This window comes from Brachycentrus maculatus, unplaced genomic scaffold, assembly GCF_059751285.1.
Source record: "Brachycentrus maculatus isolate JH-2025_06_01 unplaced genomic scaffold, ASM5975128v1 h1tg000717l, whole genome shotgun sequence".
In the NCBI taxonomy this organism is placed as follows: Eukaryota; Metazoa; Arthropoda; class Insecta; order Trichoptera; family Brachycentridae; genus Brachycentrus; species Brachycentrus maculatus.
The window spans coordinates 97,121-114,931 of NW_028281448.1; the positions used below are offsets into that span (position 1 = coordinate 97,121).

Consider the following 17,811-nt stretch of genomic DNA (forward strand, 5'->3'; position numbering starts at 1 on the left):
GTATTTTATACTAATGTGTATAATGAACAGAATCACATACTCTATTGGATTGTTCTTAGTGCGCGCGTTGCTTTGACAGTTTACTTTTGAGCTTGAAGACTGAAGTTAAACTGTTATTGAATATTATTAACCTACGATTTACTAAATAATTTAAATAAATAAAAATGAGTTGATGATATTTTGGATCTGTAATTTTTGAGTTTTGGATTTATGGAGATGGCGTCTAGATGTGCATATTTGATATCTAGTACGAAGTAGGTACGAGTATAAACATTTCATGTCCAGCATCCCTTCTACAAAAAGTCAGCGACCGCCACTGGTCCTTACGTCCTTTAAAAGTCACTGTTTGGTGTGCTCTATGGGCAGGTGGAATCATTGGCCCATATTTATTTAAAGACGATGCTGACCAGAAAATTACGGTCAATGGAGAGCGCTACAGAGCCTTGATTACTGACTTCTTCGTACCTTTATTGAATGTCAGTGATGTGACAGAGCTGTGGTTTCAACAAGATGGTGCAACATACCACATGGCGGGGTGTGTGAAGTCTAGTCTATGCTGATAAAATATATTTAAGGGACTATTTGGAAGTCAACATTCACCGTGTTTTTGGCGGGATTGGCCCCAGTTGTCGAAAATTGGACTTCACGATTGCGCTTCATTCGAGCTAAAATCATTTTTAACAATAATGGCATAAAATTATCTATTAAACAAAGTCAATATCATAGACATTATTTAAATGTTATTTTTCATTTTGAATTTGTATACCTTTAAAAGAACATCCTTTATTACCTAAATGAGTACGTCGAACCAATCTTATATTTACTTCAGGGATCTCAAGTCAATGTTAATTGTGTAAATGTAAGGCGTAGTCGTGTAGTCATATTCCTACAATCTGAATTGTTGTATTAATTAATTGAAACGGTAAAACAAGTTTATACTGACATCTGGACTTTATAAGTATGAAAATTTCAATTTGTCCTAATTTCATAGTCATAATTTCAGAATAATAAATATATATATGTATATGTCTACGAACAAACGAAATATTTACAACATTCTGAGTATGTCCAAATATTTGTTCATAAATCCGGATAATAATTGAGCCGCGTAAATGCCCAGACTTTCATATATTTCTTCAAATATATTTAGATGTAAAAAAATAATATAAACGAAATATTCATATTGAAGACCGTGTTCATAATCCACATAGAAATACGTGTCTACTTGAAGTGATAAAAACTTGCAAAAGTTTAGGGTTTATCGATGTTACAAAGGTGTTTTGAATCGGATATTTTTGCGAATATATTATGAGTAAATATAAATTAAAACGTACTTAAAGACGATAAAACTATGGTTATCTAGTGAAGGATTTACTAATGTTTATTTATTTTACGTTTTCTTGAAACCCTTATTTTGATTTGTGTTACCAAGTATTTATGTTCAGTTCAGTGAGAAAAATCAGCATTTTTTATAATAAATAATACAATATGTCATATTATTTTTCCACATCAGAACATAGACGAAGAAGAATAAGGAATATGTCATAGATGGGGTTATATCAAGGCTTGGTCAAAACCAAGCCTGTTAAGGTCGTGAGCCCTGTAAATGCCCAGACTTCCATATTCTTTTTGAGATCTCAAAAAATAATGGAAAAAATAATTCTCAATTGGAGATAATCCAGATTTGTGAATAGGTATTTTCACACACGCAAAATTTTGTAAGCAATGTATGTGAGCACACTATCTGCGGGAAGGGTAATTTTACCGTTTAACTTGACAGATGGTGTTTTGTGGGAAGGGTAATTTTACCTTTTCACTCGACTCATCGTAAATTGCGTGTAAGTTATTTTTATGCATCACTTTTGCAGCATCAGTATGGTTAAATGTTATCACTTCTTTTCAGAGATGTTTATCTGTATCATGAGCGCGAATCCGCCCGCAGATAGTGTGCAGTGTAAAAAAGTCTGTGATTTAATATAGAAATTGAATTTAAATTAAAAGCAAACAATTGTAACATAGCCTACCCTCACTAAGTATAGTAAATATCACTTCTAAGCCAAGAAATATTGACTTTTTTAAACAAATACGTCGCTTATGAGTTTAAGTGGTGTTGAGAGGTATTTTAATTTATCTTTTACTTGGTAAATATCACTGTTTCTTTAAATCTATTGCGACACGAAATATAGGGAATATTTATTATGTATAATCAAGAGTTCGCTAAAATTTTTAAGAAAATGATTATCACTTTAATAACTTTAACGTAGACATCCTAAAAATTATTCATTCGAAGAGTCATAAACTGAAATAAATTGAAATAATAGAAAATCGTAAAAATATAAATGATAAACCCATAATTAACACTATGACAGCCACTAAAGCCTCCAACCTATTTTCTTTGTTCCTACTCTAAAAAAATTTAAAAAAAAAAAATATAAGGAACAGCTCCTACCCCCTCATCCTTCAACGTCCCAAGGACACAACTCTAAAATTTTGATTTAGGTTATGGTGTTTGAAAATGATGCGGAATGCATCGAAACACGTGTCACAATAGATTTAAAGAAATTTAAGGTTTTCTTGGCATTTAGCAAGAAAAACTTAAATGAAAATGGATAAATATTACCACTAAGTGACAAGGGATAAAATAATAATTTGAATCTTATAAAAATCGGAATAATAATTTCAAATACTGAACTTTTCAAAACTAAAAAAATCAATGACTGGCAAAGTTATGAAGCTGAAAAGCAAAATGTATAATTTAAATTCAAAGAAAATAATAGAATCTACAAAAATTATACAAAAAATTTATAAAATAATATTTTTAAATACGACATACTGACAAAAAAAAGTTGTATCGCACACAATCTTTTTTACTGCTCCAACTGGCTTCTTCGCATTTTTAAAAGTCATTATTTTGTACGGATTTAAAAATTGTTTTCAGCTCAGGGTCGTATTTCTTGTAAGATCATTTTATGATTTTTTTTATAAATTTATTTATAGCATTTATTTGTGTTTCTTTTTCAGCTAACAGTATGGAATCGTTTGGAACAAAAATGTGTAAAGTCCTGAATAGAAAAGGAGATATAATATGTAATATTTACATATGTATTATAATCACTTTCGTTTTGCTCGGGAAAAACGCACACGGTAAGTTTTTTTATTTAAAAAAAATCGAGGTAGCACAAAATGAATCACCCTATCGGGAGATGTTATAATATTTTCTAATGGTATCGTACGTTAATCATATTTCATATCTGTAAACTAGATAGCTGTAGCATACAAACAGATTGATAAAACGGGCACAAATCGCTCACTCCTTTTCAACAACGTCATATATAAAAAAACTTGTTTCAGGAGATCGTTTTTGAAGTTTAAAAATATAATAAAATGTATTAAAAATAAATATCAATTCACTTATTGAACTTTTTACTGTCTATATATACATATATATATATATATATATATATATATATATATATATATATATATATATATATATATATATATATATATATATATATATATATATATATATATATATATATATATATATATATATATATATATATATATATATATATATATATATATATATATATATATATATATATATATATATATATATATATATATATATATATTTATATGTATATATATATATATATATATATTTAAATATTTATGCATATATATATATATATATATATATATATATATATATATATATATATATATATATACATATATATATATATATATATATATATATATATATATATATATATATATATATATATATATATATATATATATATATATATATATATATATATATATATATATATATAATCTCCTGAAAAATCAAGTTTTTTGATTTATGACGTTGTTGAAAGGAGTAAGCGATATGTACAAATTGATGCTTATTGAACGTGCTTCAAATTAAGTTATTTAATTTTACATTTTGTATCTCATAACTTTTTACATTTAACATTGGTGATAGCTGTATTAACGCTTTATTGAACGTAACCTCTCATGGGTTTAACGCAATATTTGTTTTGCTTTAGTTTCGTTGTGTTTATAGGACAGGATAAACCCTGCCTGCAGAGGATGTTGGACCTAAGTTCTTTCGCATGTGTATGTAATGCCAACTACTGCGATGAAATACCCAAAGTAGTTGCTTTAACTCCAGGATCCTATATACACTATATTTCTGATCAGGTATGTTTTTGTGTTTAATTTTATCGCGTTCGATAACAAAATTAATACTTTTAAATGCATTTTCAGTATCACAGCAATATTTTAATTTTAATTTAAGTTTGACTTTTTGAATACCACTTTTTCTTAAATCTTTTTTTTTTTACATAAATATAAATAATAATAAAACCCTAACCTTACCCCAATGGTGCATAGGGCACTGCTTCATATAAACGCAGTGTTATCTCGATCGATTACACATGAAGGAAAGGTGATCAGCCCTCCACTTCAGGTACCAGTCCAGTGTAATATTGAATAAATATTAGAGTGAAAAAATCACTTATATTTATTTTTACCCCCCTTGGGAATCGAACCCGGGACCTCCAGAACGGTAGCCGAGCGTGCTGACCATTACACTACGGAGGCGGACAAATACATAAATAGTATACATTTATACATAAATAGTATACATTTATTCAAAGAACAATTTTAAACATATAAAAGATTTTTTTTTGCAGACACCCACCCACCAAGCCACCTTGTGTGTCTTGTCGGTGGAGTTTTTTTTTAATTTGTTTTTTTGTTTTTATCCATTTTAACCTAATATACACACAAAAAAGAGAGGGAAAATCAAGAATAAAAACTATTTTACAATTTTCATCGAATTAAATGTTGATAATTTACCCATTCCTTTATTTTGCCTATGTTCCAAATTTTATTGTGACTTCTTACTATCAGAGACCACTTAAATTAGATTTTTGCCAGATCCTAACGGGATTTTTTTTACATTTTGCACTAAATAACTACATATTGCATTAACCATCACGCTGCTTCTCCACAGAGGTAGGTAGAGAGAATAGAATGCCATACCACCCTGTCTTTGCAAACGTTCTTCGCATCCTCCACATTCATGCATTTCCCCCTTTTTAACACATTTACCCCTAAAAATATATATTTTATTTCGATTTTTTTAAATACTTACTAAAATTTATTTCAGAAAAAATATCGTTTTTACAAATCTATTGGATTAATACAACCTTTCCATGATTCGGATAAGCTATGGACAAATGATTTTAAACCAGGTTGGTACTTTTTATATATCAACAACAATTGATTGATTTAAGTATTTGGAAAGGTATTTTAATATTATAAATAATAACATTAACTATCATCAAAAATAATTATCAAAAAATCGGTGACGAACTTAATGCAGATATTTTAAGCATAAAGAAATTTGAAATAAATAAATCATCAACATAATACTAGAATTAAGGGTAAAATAAGACATTTAAAAAAAAACGAAGACCTAAAATTGTATTATCTATAAGGGTTTGGAAATGTATGATCAGATGCCTGAATGCATAAAGAATGAAAAGATTATTTAAAATGAAAATAGAAAATTTAGATATATATAAAAATTTTAATTCTGATAAAAAGTTAATATGCTGTTTCACAAAACGTCACCATTATTGTCTATGTTTCCTTTTCTCCTTCTCTCTCCTCTATTGATTACCCTATCAACCTCTTTATGTACCCCTTTTTATTTAGTTTTCATTTTCATCTGAAGATGAAAACATCTGTTCGTTTTCGAAACTAGTCGTGTATAATAAAATAAAACTCATTAAGTGGTTTATAACAAGTGTTTTTAAAATAAATAATCAACATGTCATTCCATAAAGTTAATGCCGAATCAATAAATAATATAAGAATGAAAGAAGAGTCTGAGAGAATTTAAGAAGAAATGTTTGGTATACTGTTAGAAGATGTTGATATTCATATATCGCTCACTCCTTTCAAGAACGTCATAAATCAAAATTCGTCGATTTTCAGTTGTGTATGTTTTTGGAATGCCCAGAAAATGTTCTATATTCCAGCAAAAGAGGCATATTTTTAACTTAATATTTACCCGCTACAGGCCAGAAAATGTTGTTTTTGCATTTTGAAGAAAATGTGTTGTTTAATTATTTTTTGACATATTTTTCAAATGGAGACAAAACCTTCAGGTTTTACCTAAAAAGATCTATTGCACAGTAAAAAGTTCAATAATAGGCTTGATATCTATTTTTAATACACTGTGTTATATTTTAAAACATTAAAAACGTTCTTCTGAAAAATCGAATTTTTTGATTTATGACGTTCTTGAAAGGAGTGAGCGAAACATCAAAAATTGGACTACATGACTCCTCAGTCAGCAGATTTTGTATGGAGGATAACGAAACACCAATCCACATTCTTCATAACTGTGATGCACTCGCTCGTAAACGAAGCTACATCCTTGGAGGACCTCTACTGGACTCCGAGAAGGTGAAGCTCCTACCACCAAGACAGGTCGTGAGCTACATGACTCATGTAGGTCTTGAGAGTGAACTATGATACAGAGAGAAGGTCACGATATACTTAATAAGGTCGCAGTGATATAAGAGATTCAAAATCCTTCGACCTCATATTTATTTTTTAAATGGGATGAAGTTACAGGAACTGAAATTGTATGAAATAATTTAAAAATTCCTGTTAATCGGTATCAATGTTTCATCTCTCATGTCAAAAAGAATTATTCTGAACAAATTTTATCCCAACATTTTGAGTGTGTCCAAATAAAAGAGTTTCTGCTCAATAAAAAGCTTCTTTTCATCTGACCACTAGATGTCTCAAGTGAAGTTCTAGTGATTCAAGAATAATGTTTCAAAATTGGTTCATATATATAGAACTTCCAAGAATTTGAGTAGTGTGGTTGTCAATAATGGGTAGAATTGGTAAATGTTACACGTGTGTAAAGTGATAACTTAAACCAGTCTTTGACGGTCGTCAGCCCCGTAAATGCCCAGACTTCCATATTCTTCTTCATCTTTGATGAGATGTCAAAAAATAAATTTTATCCCTTTTATGGTGCATAAATCATACGTATGTGTATAATATCATATTAAAATTTGTTATTTTCTTCAGGAACAACTGTATTGGAAATCAACAGGAATATTGTCTACCAGACTATCAAAGGATTCGGAGGGTCCTTTAGTGACGCTACGTGCATTAATGCATTTTCTTTGAGCAAACCGACGCGGGAAAATTTAATTAGGTAGCAAGTATGCAAGTATTAAAACAAATTAATTTATCAAATTTCTTTTTTCTTGACATTTTGAAATGATGAAAAAATTAAATGAAAAACTGTTCATTGATAAAGTTAACAATCTGTCATTAGCTGCTTTAAGAGATCACTACTGTTTAACTTTGACCATTCTATCAAAGACAGACAGCCAGTTTACTGGATAATATTCTCAATATTATTTATATTTAAAGCCTTTACTTTGTGGTTAGTAATTTTAATTGTTATAAAATGTTAAATGTTAAAGGAATATTAGTAAATAACTCACCGAGATTTTTCGTCTGCCGGTTTCAAGACTTACCCTTCTCTTATCGACTTATCACTACAACAGCATGCAAACAATACTACATGTCACTACTATAGCACTATTTACTTATAACTACATAAAATGTTGATCAAAATTTTTTGTGTGTCCACACACTTGTTCACAAATCAGGATATAGGAGTTATTATCCATAAACCTTTAATTTCGTAAACGCCCAGACTTCCATATCCTTCTTCATATTTGATAAGATGTCAAAAATAATATAAAATATTGATCACATGCGATTTTGGTCGACCCGAGGACCAACATGCACTAGGGATGTTATTCAAAGTACTTAATTTATAACATATATATATATATATATATATATATATATATATATATATATATATATATATATATATATATATATATATATATGTAAACACACACACCCACATGCATATATTTGTATACATGTATGTTAAATTCTTTGCCCGGACTTTTACATTCTCATTTCAAAAGATTTATTTATTAATAAATAATAACAAAAAATTATAATTAATACACCGCCATTTTCCTAAAATACTACCTCAAAGATGCTTATAAAGACTTGGATAATTATAATATGATGATAGAATACATTAAAAAAATAAAAATAAAATAGGACTCGAGTAGGCTGAGTCAGAAGTGGAAAAAATGTTGATAGACTGATACAAATCGTGAGATAAATAATAATAAAATAAAAATTGTAAGAATATTGTTAGCTAGATGGTTAAAGGATTTGGAAGGGGGTCCTTCAGCGAGGATACGGGCGTAAAGTTATGTTCCTCGAGAAAACCAAGTCGAAATAATACTGTCCTACCCATCCATAAAAATAAGTTAGTCAAATTTATAATGCGTTTAATCTTTTAACGTATATATATTTTGGATTAATTAGCAAAAATGCCAGATTTAATTTTTAAATATTGATGCTTGATTTCACGTTTTTTCAGATCTTATTTCAGTGACGTAGGCTTGGAGTTTAATATGGGACGAGTCCCTATTGGTGGAAGTGATTTCTCATCACATGAGTATGCCTATAATGAGCTACCAGTGGATGACATGTCTCTTTCCAATTTCTCTCTCTCAAGTGAAGACTTCGATTACAAGGTGAGTTAGTTCTATTGTCATGAAACATCCGTCTTATTCCTCATTACTGAGGGTTATGTCCTTGTGGAAGCAATGACTCCTCTCCAGTTATCCCTTGACTGCGCTGCACGTAGCGCTCCAACCACCGAGGTGCCTGCTGCTGCCTTAACTTGATCGGTCCATAGTGTGGGGATCTTCCTCTCCTTCTCTTCCTTTCTAGGCTACCGATCACAACCAGTCGTTCCAGGCTATCATCATTGCCATGCGCAATGTGTCCAAAGAACTGGAGATCAGTCGTGTACAGATATTGGCCAGAGTCAAGCCATCCAAGTGTACTTCCTGCCGAACTGACTCGTTGGTGCGTCTAGCTGTCCATGGAATTCGGAGCATGCGCATCCAATACCACATTTCGGAATCATCATATTTTCTCCTTTCTTCTGCTTTTATGGTCCATGCTTCAACAGCATAAAGAAAAATGGAGTAGACCAAGCTCCTGACTAGTTTTATCTTGGTGTGCTGTTACTCACACCCCGGTCTTTCCAGATTTTGTCTAGCTTAGATATGGCACTTTTGGCGATAGCGATAACATCTGGCACTTTTGGCGTTGGCGATAACAATCCAGGATTTAGACCTCACATACGAATGAAAGAGTTTCTGCTTAATAAAAAACTTTTCTCATCTCACCATAGGTATCTTTTGTGAAATTCTAGTGAATTCCAGTACTTTGTTTTGAATTTGAACAATGCATGTAGAAGTCCCGAGAATTTGTGTAATGTGGTTGTCAATCATTGGTGGAATTGGTGAATGTTACACGTGTGTCAAGTTATCACTTTACACACGTGTAACGTTCACTTAAACTAGCCTATGGCGGTTATAAACCCCGTAGATGCCCAGAATTCCATATTATTCACACCTTTGTTGAGATATCAACAAAATAATGTGAAAAAAACTTCAACCAAATTATTTCAGATCCCACTCATCAAGGAAGCATCACAGATGGCAACAGATGAAATATTATTGTTTGGTTCAGTATGGTCTCCCCCGGGATGGATGAAAACTAACGGGAACCTCCGAGGATCTTTTTTAATCGAGAAATATTACCAAACATTTGCCGACTACCATGTCAAGTAATTATACAAGATAAACGTATTTTAATATTACCCTCCCATATCCAAGCTGCATTTTATACAAATAATAATTTACATAAAATCCTCGAAAACTCAAAATCAAAAATAGATATACTTATTACAAAAAATGGTATTTATGAAATTTCGTGTGGAGATTGCGATAAAAATATAGAGGCCAAACCGCGAGAAATTTAATGATTAGAATTAAAAAACATCGTAGAGGTCTTGTTAGTAATTATTTTTCGGAATTTGCAAATCATATTACAGATACACCATATCACTCATTCCACTCTCATAAACTGACATTATTACACCTTGTACCACATAAAGGCCAAATCATACACGTGGAAGAAGCGACGGTCATTCGCAAAGACTGATTGGTGCCGCGTTTTATTCTCTCTGCCTACCCCTGCAGAAAGAGGCGTGATGGTTAGTTGCTTTACAAGAGAAGGTTTGTCAGGAAGCCTAGATGCTTCTGTTTCAGATCTGGGAATGCAGTGAGATGGCTATTAATGATCTTTCATTAATCTTTGTTACAGGTTTATTGAAGAATATACAAATAATGGTATAAAAATTTGGGGTATTTCAACCGGAAACGAACCAATCCTGGGTAATTTCCCCCCAATTATTACCATTAATTCAGTTGCCTGGTGGCCTCGTTCAATGGTTTGTAGAATCTGAAATAATTATTTATTTAAAGTGGTATTTTCAATTATCAAAGTGGCATCTTCAATTATTAAAGTGGTGTTTTAAATTGTTATTCTTGGAAGTGGATACAAAATGGCAGGTTGACTTCAACTCATCGAATCGATGCAAACACTAAAAAAATCGATTTTCAGAATTATTTTTTTCTTCAAGGAAACCGATCCACCTTAATTAAATTTTTATTTAAAGAGACTTTTTTATATTAATTTTTGACATCTCATCAAAGATGAAGAAGAATGGAAGTCAAGGCACTTACGGGCCTGACGACCGTCAAACGCTCGTTTAAGTGATCACTTTACAACATTCACCAATTCCACCCATTATTGACAACCACCTTACTCAAATACTATATATGAACCAATTTAAAACGTTGTTCTTGAATCACTAAAAAGCTTCTTTTCATCTCACCAATAGATGTCGCTAGTGAAGTTCTTGTTTAAAAAATCTAAATCTAATCTAAAAAATCGCTTACATTTATTTTGACCACTCTGTAAATCGAACCCGAGACCTCGAGCGCGATAGCCAAACGCCCTCATCACTACGAAGGCGGACTAAAGTTTTTTTTCACTTAAACAATTATAACATGTTATTTTTTGTGAATTGTATTTTGACTGGTATTAGTAAATAGAGTTTTATATGAGTAGTGCAATTTTTTACTATTACATATTAATAAATTACTTTTACTTAATGAAATTAATACACCCAATACATTGACAATCTCATATTTTCAAACATTTATTATGAAAATTGTCTAAATTACTTACAATTTTTCTGAAATTTTAAATACTGTATCCGTATATTCCGTTTTACCGGAAAGTTTCAGATTTTTCCTTAAAAATTTAGTGCTGCCATCTACTGAACGTCAGGTTGTAAGCCTTTTTGATTTCTGTGAGAATGAATGATTCATGAGAATTATTCACCTGTGTTGTGATTTATGAAGACAAAGTCTCTTGTTGTAAAAAAAACAATTGATACACCCAGATCACTGTTTTATTTTATATTTTCCAACATCCGTGTTAAATAATGTTTTATTTACAACATTTTGAGTGTGTCCAAATACTTGTTCACAAAATCTGGATTGTCTCCAATTACAGGACTTATTTTCATATTATTTTTTAACATCTCATTAAAGATGAAGAAGAATATGTTTTTGAAGAAGAATTGCTTTTGAAGAAGAATTTGATGTGATGTTAAAAAATAATATGAAAATAACTCCTGTAATTGGAGACAATCCAGATTTTGTGAATATTCTTCTTCATCTTTGATGAGATGTTAAAAAATAATGTTTTATTTCTTGAATGTTTTTCGCAGATACTTTGTGGCACATTCTATAAACTTTATAAAATAATACAACTTTGTTTTAACCATTTTTTATGTGTACACTTTTTCCAACCGGTTTCGACAAGAACCTTGATTTTTTTTCGTATGGTGTACGGAGTACGTGGAAGTTTTAGGCTTCGTAAGGGAAGGTTAATTAATTTAACCTAACTATGAGTATTTCAATGTTTTAGAATTAGTACATAAACCCTGATGATGGCAAGTTTCTTGTCGAAACCGGTTGGAAAAAGTGTATCAATAAATAGTGGTTAAAAGAAAATTGTTTTATTTAAAAATGTTTAAATTATTTAATTGATTTTTAGGCAAAATGGATCGCTGAAAATTTGGGGCCAGCCATCAAGAATCACGTAAAATTTTCAAATGTCCAGATATTGGCAATAGATGACGCTAGATACATGTTGCCTTGGTTTATGGACCAAGTAAGTGTGCAGTTATATTTTTTTCTATATGCAGTATATCCTAGTGGAGTACAGAATTCGGTTTATGTCATTTAGTTTAGTCAATATTGGTTTATGTCTATGGTCTGAGGTCCTCACCAAAACGTTACATTTCCATAATCAATGATTTTGAGTAATCAGGAATTCCAACTTGTAAAATTGTAACGTTTTATTGAGATTTAATGATTTTATTTATTTATTTATTTGGATTTCTTACAGCTATAACAATACAATATACAATAACAATTAATAAATCTACAGCCAATTACAAAAGTCCACCGATAATGTTATTCTTATTATAATTAGTGATGAATGAAAGTAATGTTTGTGGTTGGGGTGAGTGTGTGTGTGTGTGTGTGTATGTGTATGTAAGAGGGTGTGTATGTGTGTATCAGTGAATCATACATGAATAATAAAAATATGGAAAGCTTTGAGAAGAAAAAACAGAGCAAAAATATTTTATTAAATTGGTTAATGTACCAGCACACTACCCACAACAAGTGATATAGTATTATCGTCAGTGCGTAGCGATTTTATATTGGTTAAACACAGGATTGGTCACGTTTTGTCGCAATTTTTATTAAAATTTCGATAGAATAAACATAACATACTTGCATTTAAAGGATTTTTTGTGCAATATTGGAATTGTAACTTTTTGGTGAGGACCTCCACATCTAAACTGTTTATATTATACTCGGAAAATTAATTATTAGTTTCAACTCCATAAGCCAATTAAGAATGTTGGTTAAAAAGTTTAATCTTTTCTCAGTCGTTGTAAAATCAATCACGTCAACAACAGAGGAGTATCAAAAATACTCTTATTTAACCTTTATAAACAAGAAAGCAGTTTTATATGAAAACGTAATGGTATTTATTTGCACTCGTATTTGAATGACAATATTTTGGTTACAATTTTTCAAAAACAATTACGATTTGATAGTTGAATAATTCTGTTGAAATTATTTTATGGTTTCAGATGGCTGAAAATAAAGAGGTACTAAAATACATTGACGGGATCGCAGTACATTGGTATGCAGATTTTTATACTGGTCCTGAAGGAATATATGAAACCCACGAGAGATATCCTGAAAAATACCTGCTTCAAACAGAATCTTGTTTTTTTTCTAGAAGTAAGTTTTATTTTTTATTAATTCATACCGATTAGTTAAATATATATTTTCCTTAATGTCATTTAATTATAATATTATTGATTTTATTAATTTTTTCCATCTTTATCTCCTATTATGTTCTACATTTATTACTATGAAAAGGTATTTTGTTTGTTGGAGCTAAAATCATAGAATTAATTACACATACTTAGGAATAAAAAATTTCAACAGCCTCTCTTTAGAAATTAAAAATATAAAAGACAGAAACACTTTTACTAAATAAAAACTTAACGAATACTACAAACAAATACAGACCATACTAAAAAAAAAACTAAATATGATAACTACCTCGTACTTCATAAATATATATTTCCTCCAGTAATATTTATTTTTCAATCTATAACATGATACTTTAAACAAATAAAAGAAGAAAAAGTCCCTCTCTAAGCAAAAGAGATTACTCTATTATTTGAAGAGGCTCAGCGCAACTAAAATTTTAATATTGTATTAAGTAGAAATGTATAGAAATTGGATAAAAATTTAATTATATTTAATAAATCATTTTAAAAAATACAACCCTGGACTGGTACCTGAATCTCAGGATTGATCACCTTATTTTCTGTATGTAACGATCAAGATATCATAGCATTTATACGATTCAGTAACCTATTAACCATCGGGTGGGAATAAATGTCAGAAAAAAATAAGTACCGCTACATTTTGAAGCAAATATTCGCTTGATGAAGTACTGATATTAGATTCAAATAAAACTTACTGCATGTGTGAATTTAAATGTGACCAAAGGTTTAAAAGTTACAATGCATTGAATAATTTTCATAATTTCAGATCATTCAGAACCGTCGTCTAGTAATTCTAAAGCATCATGGAATGATGCCCAAAAATACATGGATAAAATAATTGAAGTATGTGTATTTTTTTTTCTGCACATTAAATTGCCATCATTTACATTTTTACATCTCCACATAGTGAAATAAAAATATGAAAGTCTAGATATTTTATTTTTTAAATGAATTCCAGATTTTCAAATTTGCATATATTTTTTCCTAGATATATTGATCAATCTCATGATACAGTACACATGAGTTCACAACAGCCATCTATGTTGAATTAAGAAAAGCTTATATTTAGCAGAGATACTTTGATTTGTATGCAAGAACTGAAACCCGAATTTTTCGACATGCTGAGACACGTCTGAAAACATGATTTTGTAATTTGTATAAAGGTTGTAGTTTTTGTACATTTTTGACATCTCACTTTTTGAAAATTTGAGTGTGGTTGTCGATCATACATAGAATAGTTAATGTTACACCTGTATAAAGTGAACACTTAAACCAGCACATAACAGGTCGTAAGCCCGGTAAAAACCCAGACTTCCATATCCATATCATCATCTATGCTGAGATGTCAAAATGTAGAAATGTAAAAAGTGGAGAAAACCAGATTTTTTGTTAGCATTTTGAACACACACAAAATTTTGTACCTAGGTTTAAACTACATATTTTGTTTTAAACGTATATATATATTTTTTTATGTATATATATAATGTGCAATTTAAAGACAAACAATTTTTTTTCAGAATCTGAATCGTTGGTACGTTGGTTGGGTAGATTGGAATATGGCTTTAAATAAAGAAAATGGTCCGAACTGGAGAAATGCGCATTATACAGCGCCCATAAGAGTGCATAGTGAAGACGACGAGTTTATTAAAACGCCCATTTTCTATGCGCTCGGACACTTTAGCAAGTTCATACCGAGAGGATCCAAACGAGTAGAAGTGGTGAATAAGTTCGGATCTATGAAGAGTGTGGCCTTTCTCAGACCTGACGATGGAATAACAGTTGTATTCTTTAATCCGTAAGTATTTTTTTATTAAAAACAGGGGCGTGTCTTCCATATAGGCAGAAAAACAGTGTCTATCCTACCTTCCCCGCGCGACATATAAAAAAGCAACCAGTACCTACCCTGCTTTACTAAGTAGTGCCAGCTTACCTTACCTCCTACATCTACTGCCTACCCTAGTAAGGAGTACCTAGCTTACCTTACTACCTACATCTACTGCCTTAACTATCTAATTTTCAGTGCACCCCACTGATTATAGGTCTCGTCTTCTTTTTCCTGGCTCCATCCCAATTTATCGTCTTTATAGACTTTTGGGGTCAGCTCTCCTCGTCCTCAGGTTTTAAGTAAATCCCCTTAACTAATTATAAAATGAAGTCAAAAATTTAAATAATTTAGATTTATTTGCTGAAAACATTAAAAAACCATCTGACAACGCTCACGAAACAGGCATAGGTTCGCTCTTGTCGGAAGCTACTGACGGCTAGCTATAGAACATTGAGCTTTAAGCTCCTCACAGTGCATGTATGCAAGAGTGAGATGCGAATATAGTGTCACGGTTCCCGCACACTCTTCACGCGCTGTTAATATATATAATACCTCCGATGTACCCGATAATTTTTTATTATTATTAACTTTTTTTAAATCAATGCGTAAATATGTTATGAAGGAATACTTAAAATGTTTGTCTTGTATTTGTTATATTTATAGAGATATTATGGTTATTAGAAACAATGTGTACTAGGTACACAACACCCGTAAGGGAAGGTTAACAATGAAGTTACTAATTTATTTGACTAGTGATTTTACATAAGATATAAGTCACCTCACTTATCAAGGGCTCAAATACGAAGTGGAAATGTTATGTTTTATATGTGAAACAAAATTAAATTAAATACATTCATTTTATATTATTTTTTGACATCTCATCAAATATGAAGAAGAATATGGATGTCTGGGCATTTACGGGGCTGACGACCGTCATAGACTGGTATAAGTAATCACTTTACACACGTGTAACATTCACCAATTCTACCCATTATTGACAACTACACTACTGAAATTCTTGGAGGTTCTATATATATGAACCAATTTAGTAACCTTGTTCTTGAATCACTAGAACTTCATTGGTGAGATTAAAAGAAGCTTTTTATTGAGCAGAAACTCTTTTAATAGTATGTGAGGTCCGAATGCTGGAATGTAATCACATACATGAGAAACACCAGAAAATATCATTTTCTGGTGTTCATCATCTTCTTTTTTTATTATTTTAGCTTATAATTTGACGAGTTAATTAATTACAACATTTTGAGTGTGTCCAAACACTTGTTCACAAATCTGTATTATCTTCAATCATAGGAGTTATTTTTCATATTATTTTTTAAATCTCATCAAATATGATCATCTTTGATGAGATGTCAAAATAATATGAAAAATAATTCCTATAATTGGAGATAATCTAGATTTGATTTAGATACACTCAAAATATTGTACATTCAACTAACATAAAAGGGTAACTAATGTTACTAAAGAATTATATTTACTGTTTTAGAACCAAAAAGGCCATGAATTTATCGATACGAGAAAAGGGAAAAGGAAGAATTGATGTCAAGGTTCCCGGAAAATCATTACATACTCTTGTGTATTGGTGACGTAAATCACTGATTAGGAAAATATATTATTATCTATCGAAATGTTTTTGTGTTTTAAATAAATATTTAGGTAATTCATACTAGAAACGTCATTATATGAATTGATTTAGTATTAATGTAAATGTTTCTTACAACATTTTGAGTATGTCCAAATATTGTCTCCTTCGTTGCCTTCCCCTCCTAACAACATCTTCGATCTCGCATACTTCCCTGATCCTGGCGTTTCTTATTCTATCTCGAAGACTCTTGCCTGATATGCTTCTTGGAGTCTTATAAAAATGTAATTATATTAAATAAATAATTAAAAAATACTACTCTGGACGAAAATCACTGATTAGGAAAATATGTTTTTATTTATCGAAAAGTTTTTAGAATTTTAATAAATATTTAGAAAATTCATACTAGAAACGTCATTACATGAATGGGTTTAGTGTTAATGTAAATCTTCCTTACAACATTTTAAGTATGTCCAAATATCACAAAATCTGGATTATCTCCAATTACAGGAATTATTATCATATTATTTTTTTGACATCTCATCAAAGATGAAGAAGAATATGGAAGTCTGGGCATTTACGGGGCCGAAGACTGTCATAGGCAGGTTTAAGTTATCCCTGTACACACGTGTAACATTCACCAATTCTACCCATTATTGACAACCACAATACTCAAATTCTTGGAAGTTCTATATGTATGAACCAATTTTGAAACATTATTATTGAATCACTAGAACTTCACTAGAGACATTCACTAGAGAGTTGAAAATGCTACACGTGTGTAAAGTGATCACTTAAACCAGCCTATGATGGTTGTCAGCCCCGTACTTGCCCAGACTTCCATATTCTTCCAAATCTTTAATGAGATGTCAAAAGATAATATAAATCTTTCTTCATTTATGAGTGTTTAAATCTTTTTACACA

General features: G+C 30.6%; 1 protein-coding gene across 1 annotated transcript; it reads left to right on the top strand.

The window, feature by feature from the left end:
- The first annotated feature begins 841 nt into the window (after nt 1-841).
- Nucleotides 842-17,004, top strand: LOC148300428 (lysosomal acid glucosylceramidase-like). The gene is made up of 13 exons (XM_088274826.1): nt 842-958; nt 3,022-3,144; nt 4,079-4,215; nt 5,189-5,273; nt 7,135-7,264; nt 8,531-8,687; nt 9,636-9,793; nt 10,333-10,459; nt 12,139-12,255; nt 13,250-13,403; nt 14,229-14,305; nt 14,980-15,257; nt 16,792-17,004. The coding sequence occupies exons 2-13, from the start codon at nt 3,030-3,032 to the stop codon at nt 16,889-16,891; spliced, it is 1,635 nt and encodes a 544-aa protein (XP_088130952.1). The 5' UTR covers nt 842-958; nt 3,022-3,029; the 3' UTR covers nt 16,892-17,004.
- Nucleotides 17,005-17,811: the final 807 nt, after the last annotated feature.

Bases quoted from the DNA above. Each gene is read 5' to 3' on its own strand.
- LOC148300428 (XM_088274826.1), top strand. From the start codon at position 3,030: ATGGAATCGTTTGGAACAAAAATGTGTAAAGTCCTGAATAGAAAAGGA. The intron at 4,216-5,188 runs GTATGTTTTTGT...AATTTATTTCAG, and splicing joins TACACTATATTTCTGATCAG to AAAAAATATCGTTTTTACAA. The intron at 8,688-9,635 runs GTGAGTTAGTTC...AAATTATTTCAG, and splicing joins GTGAAGACTTCGATTACAAG to ATCCCACTCATCAAGGAAGC.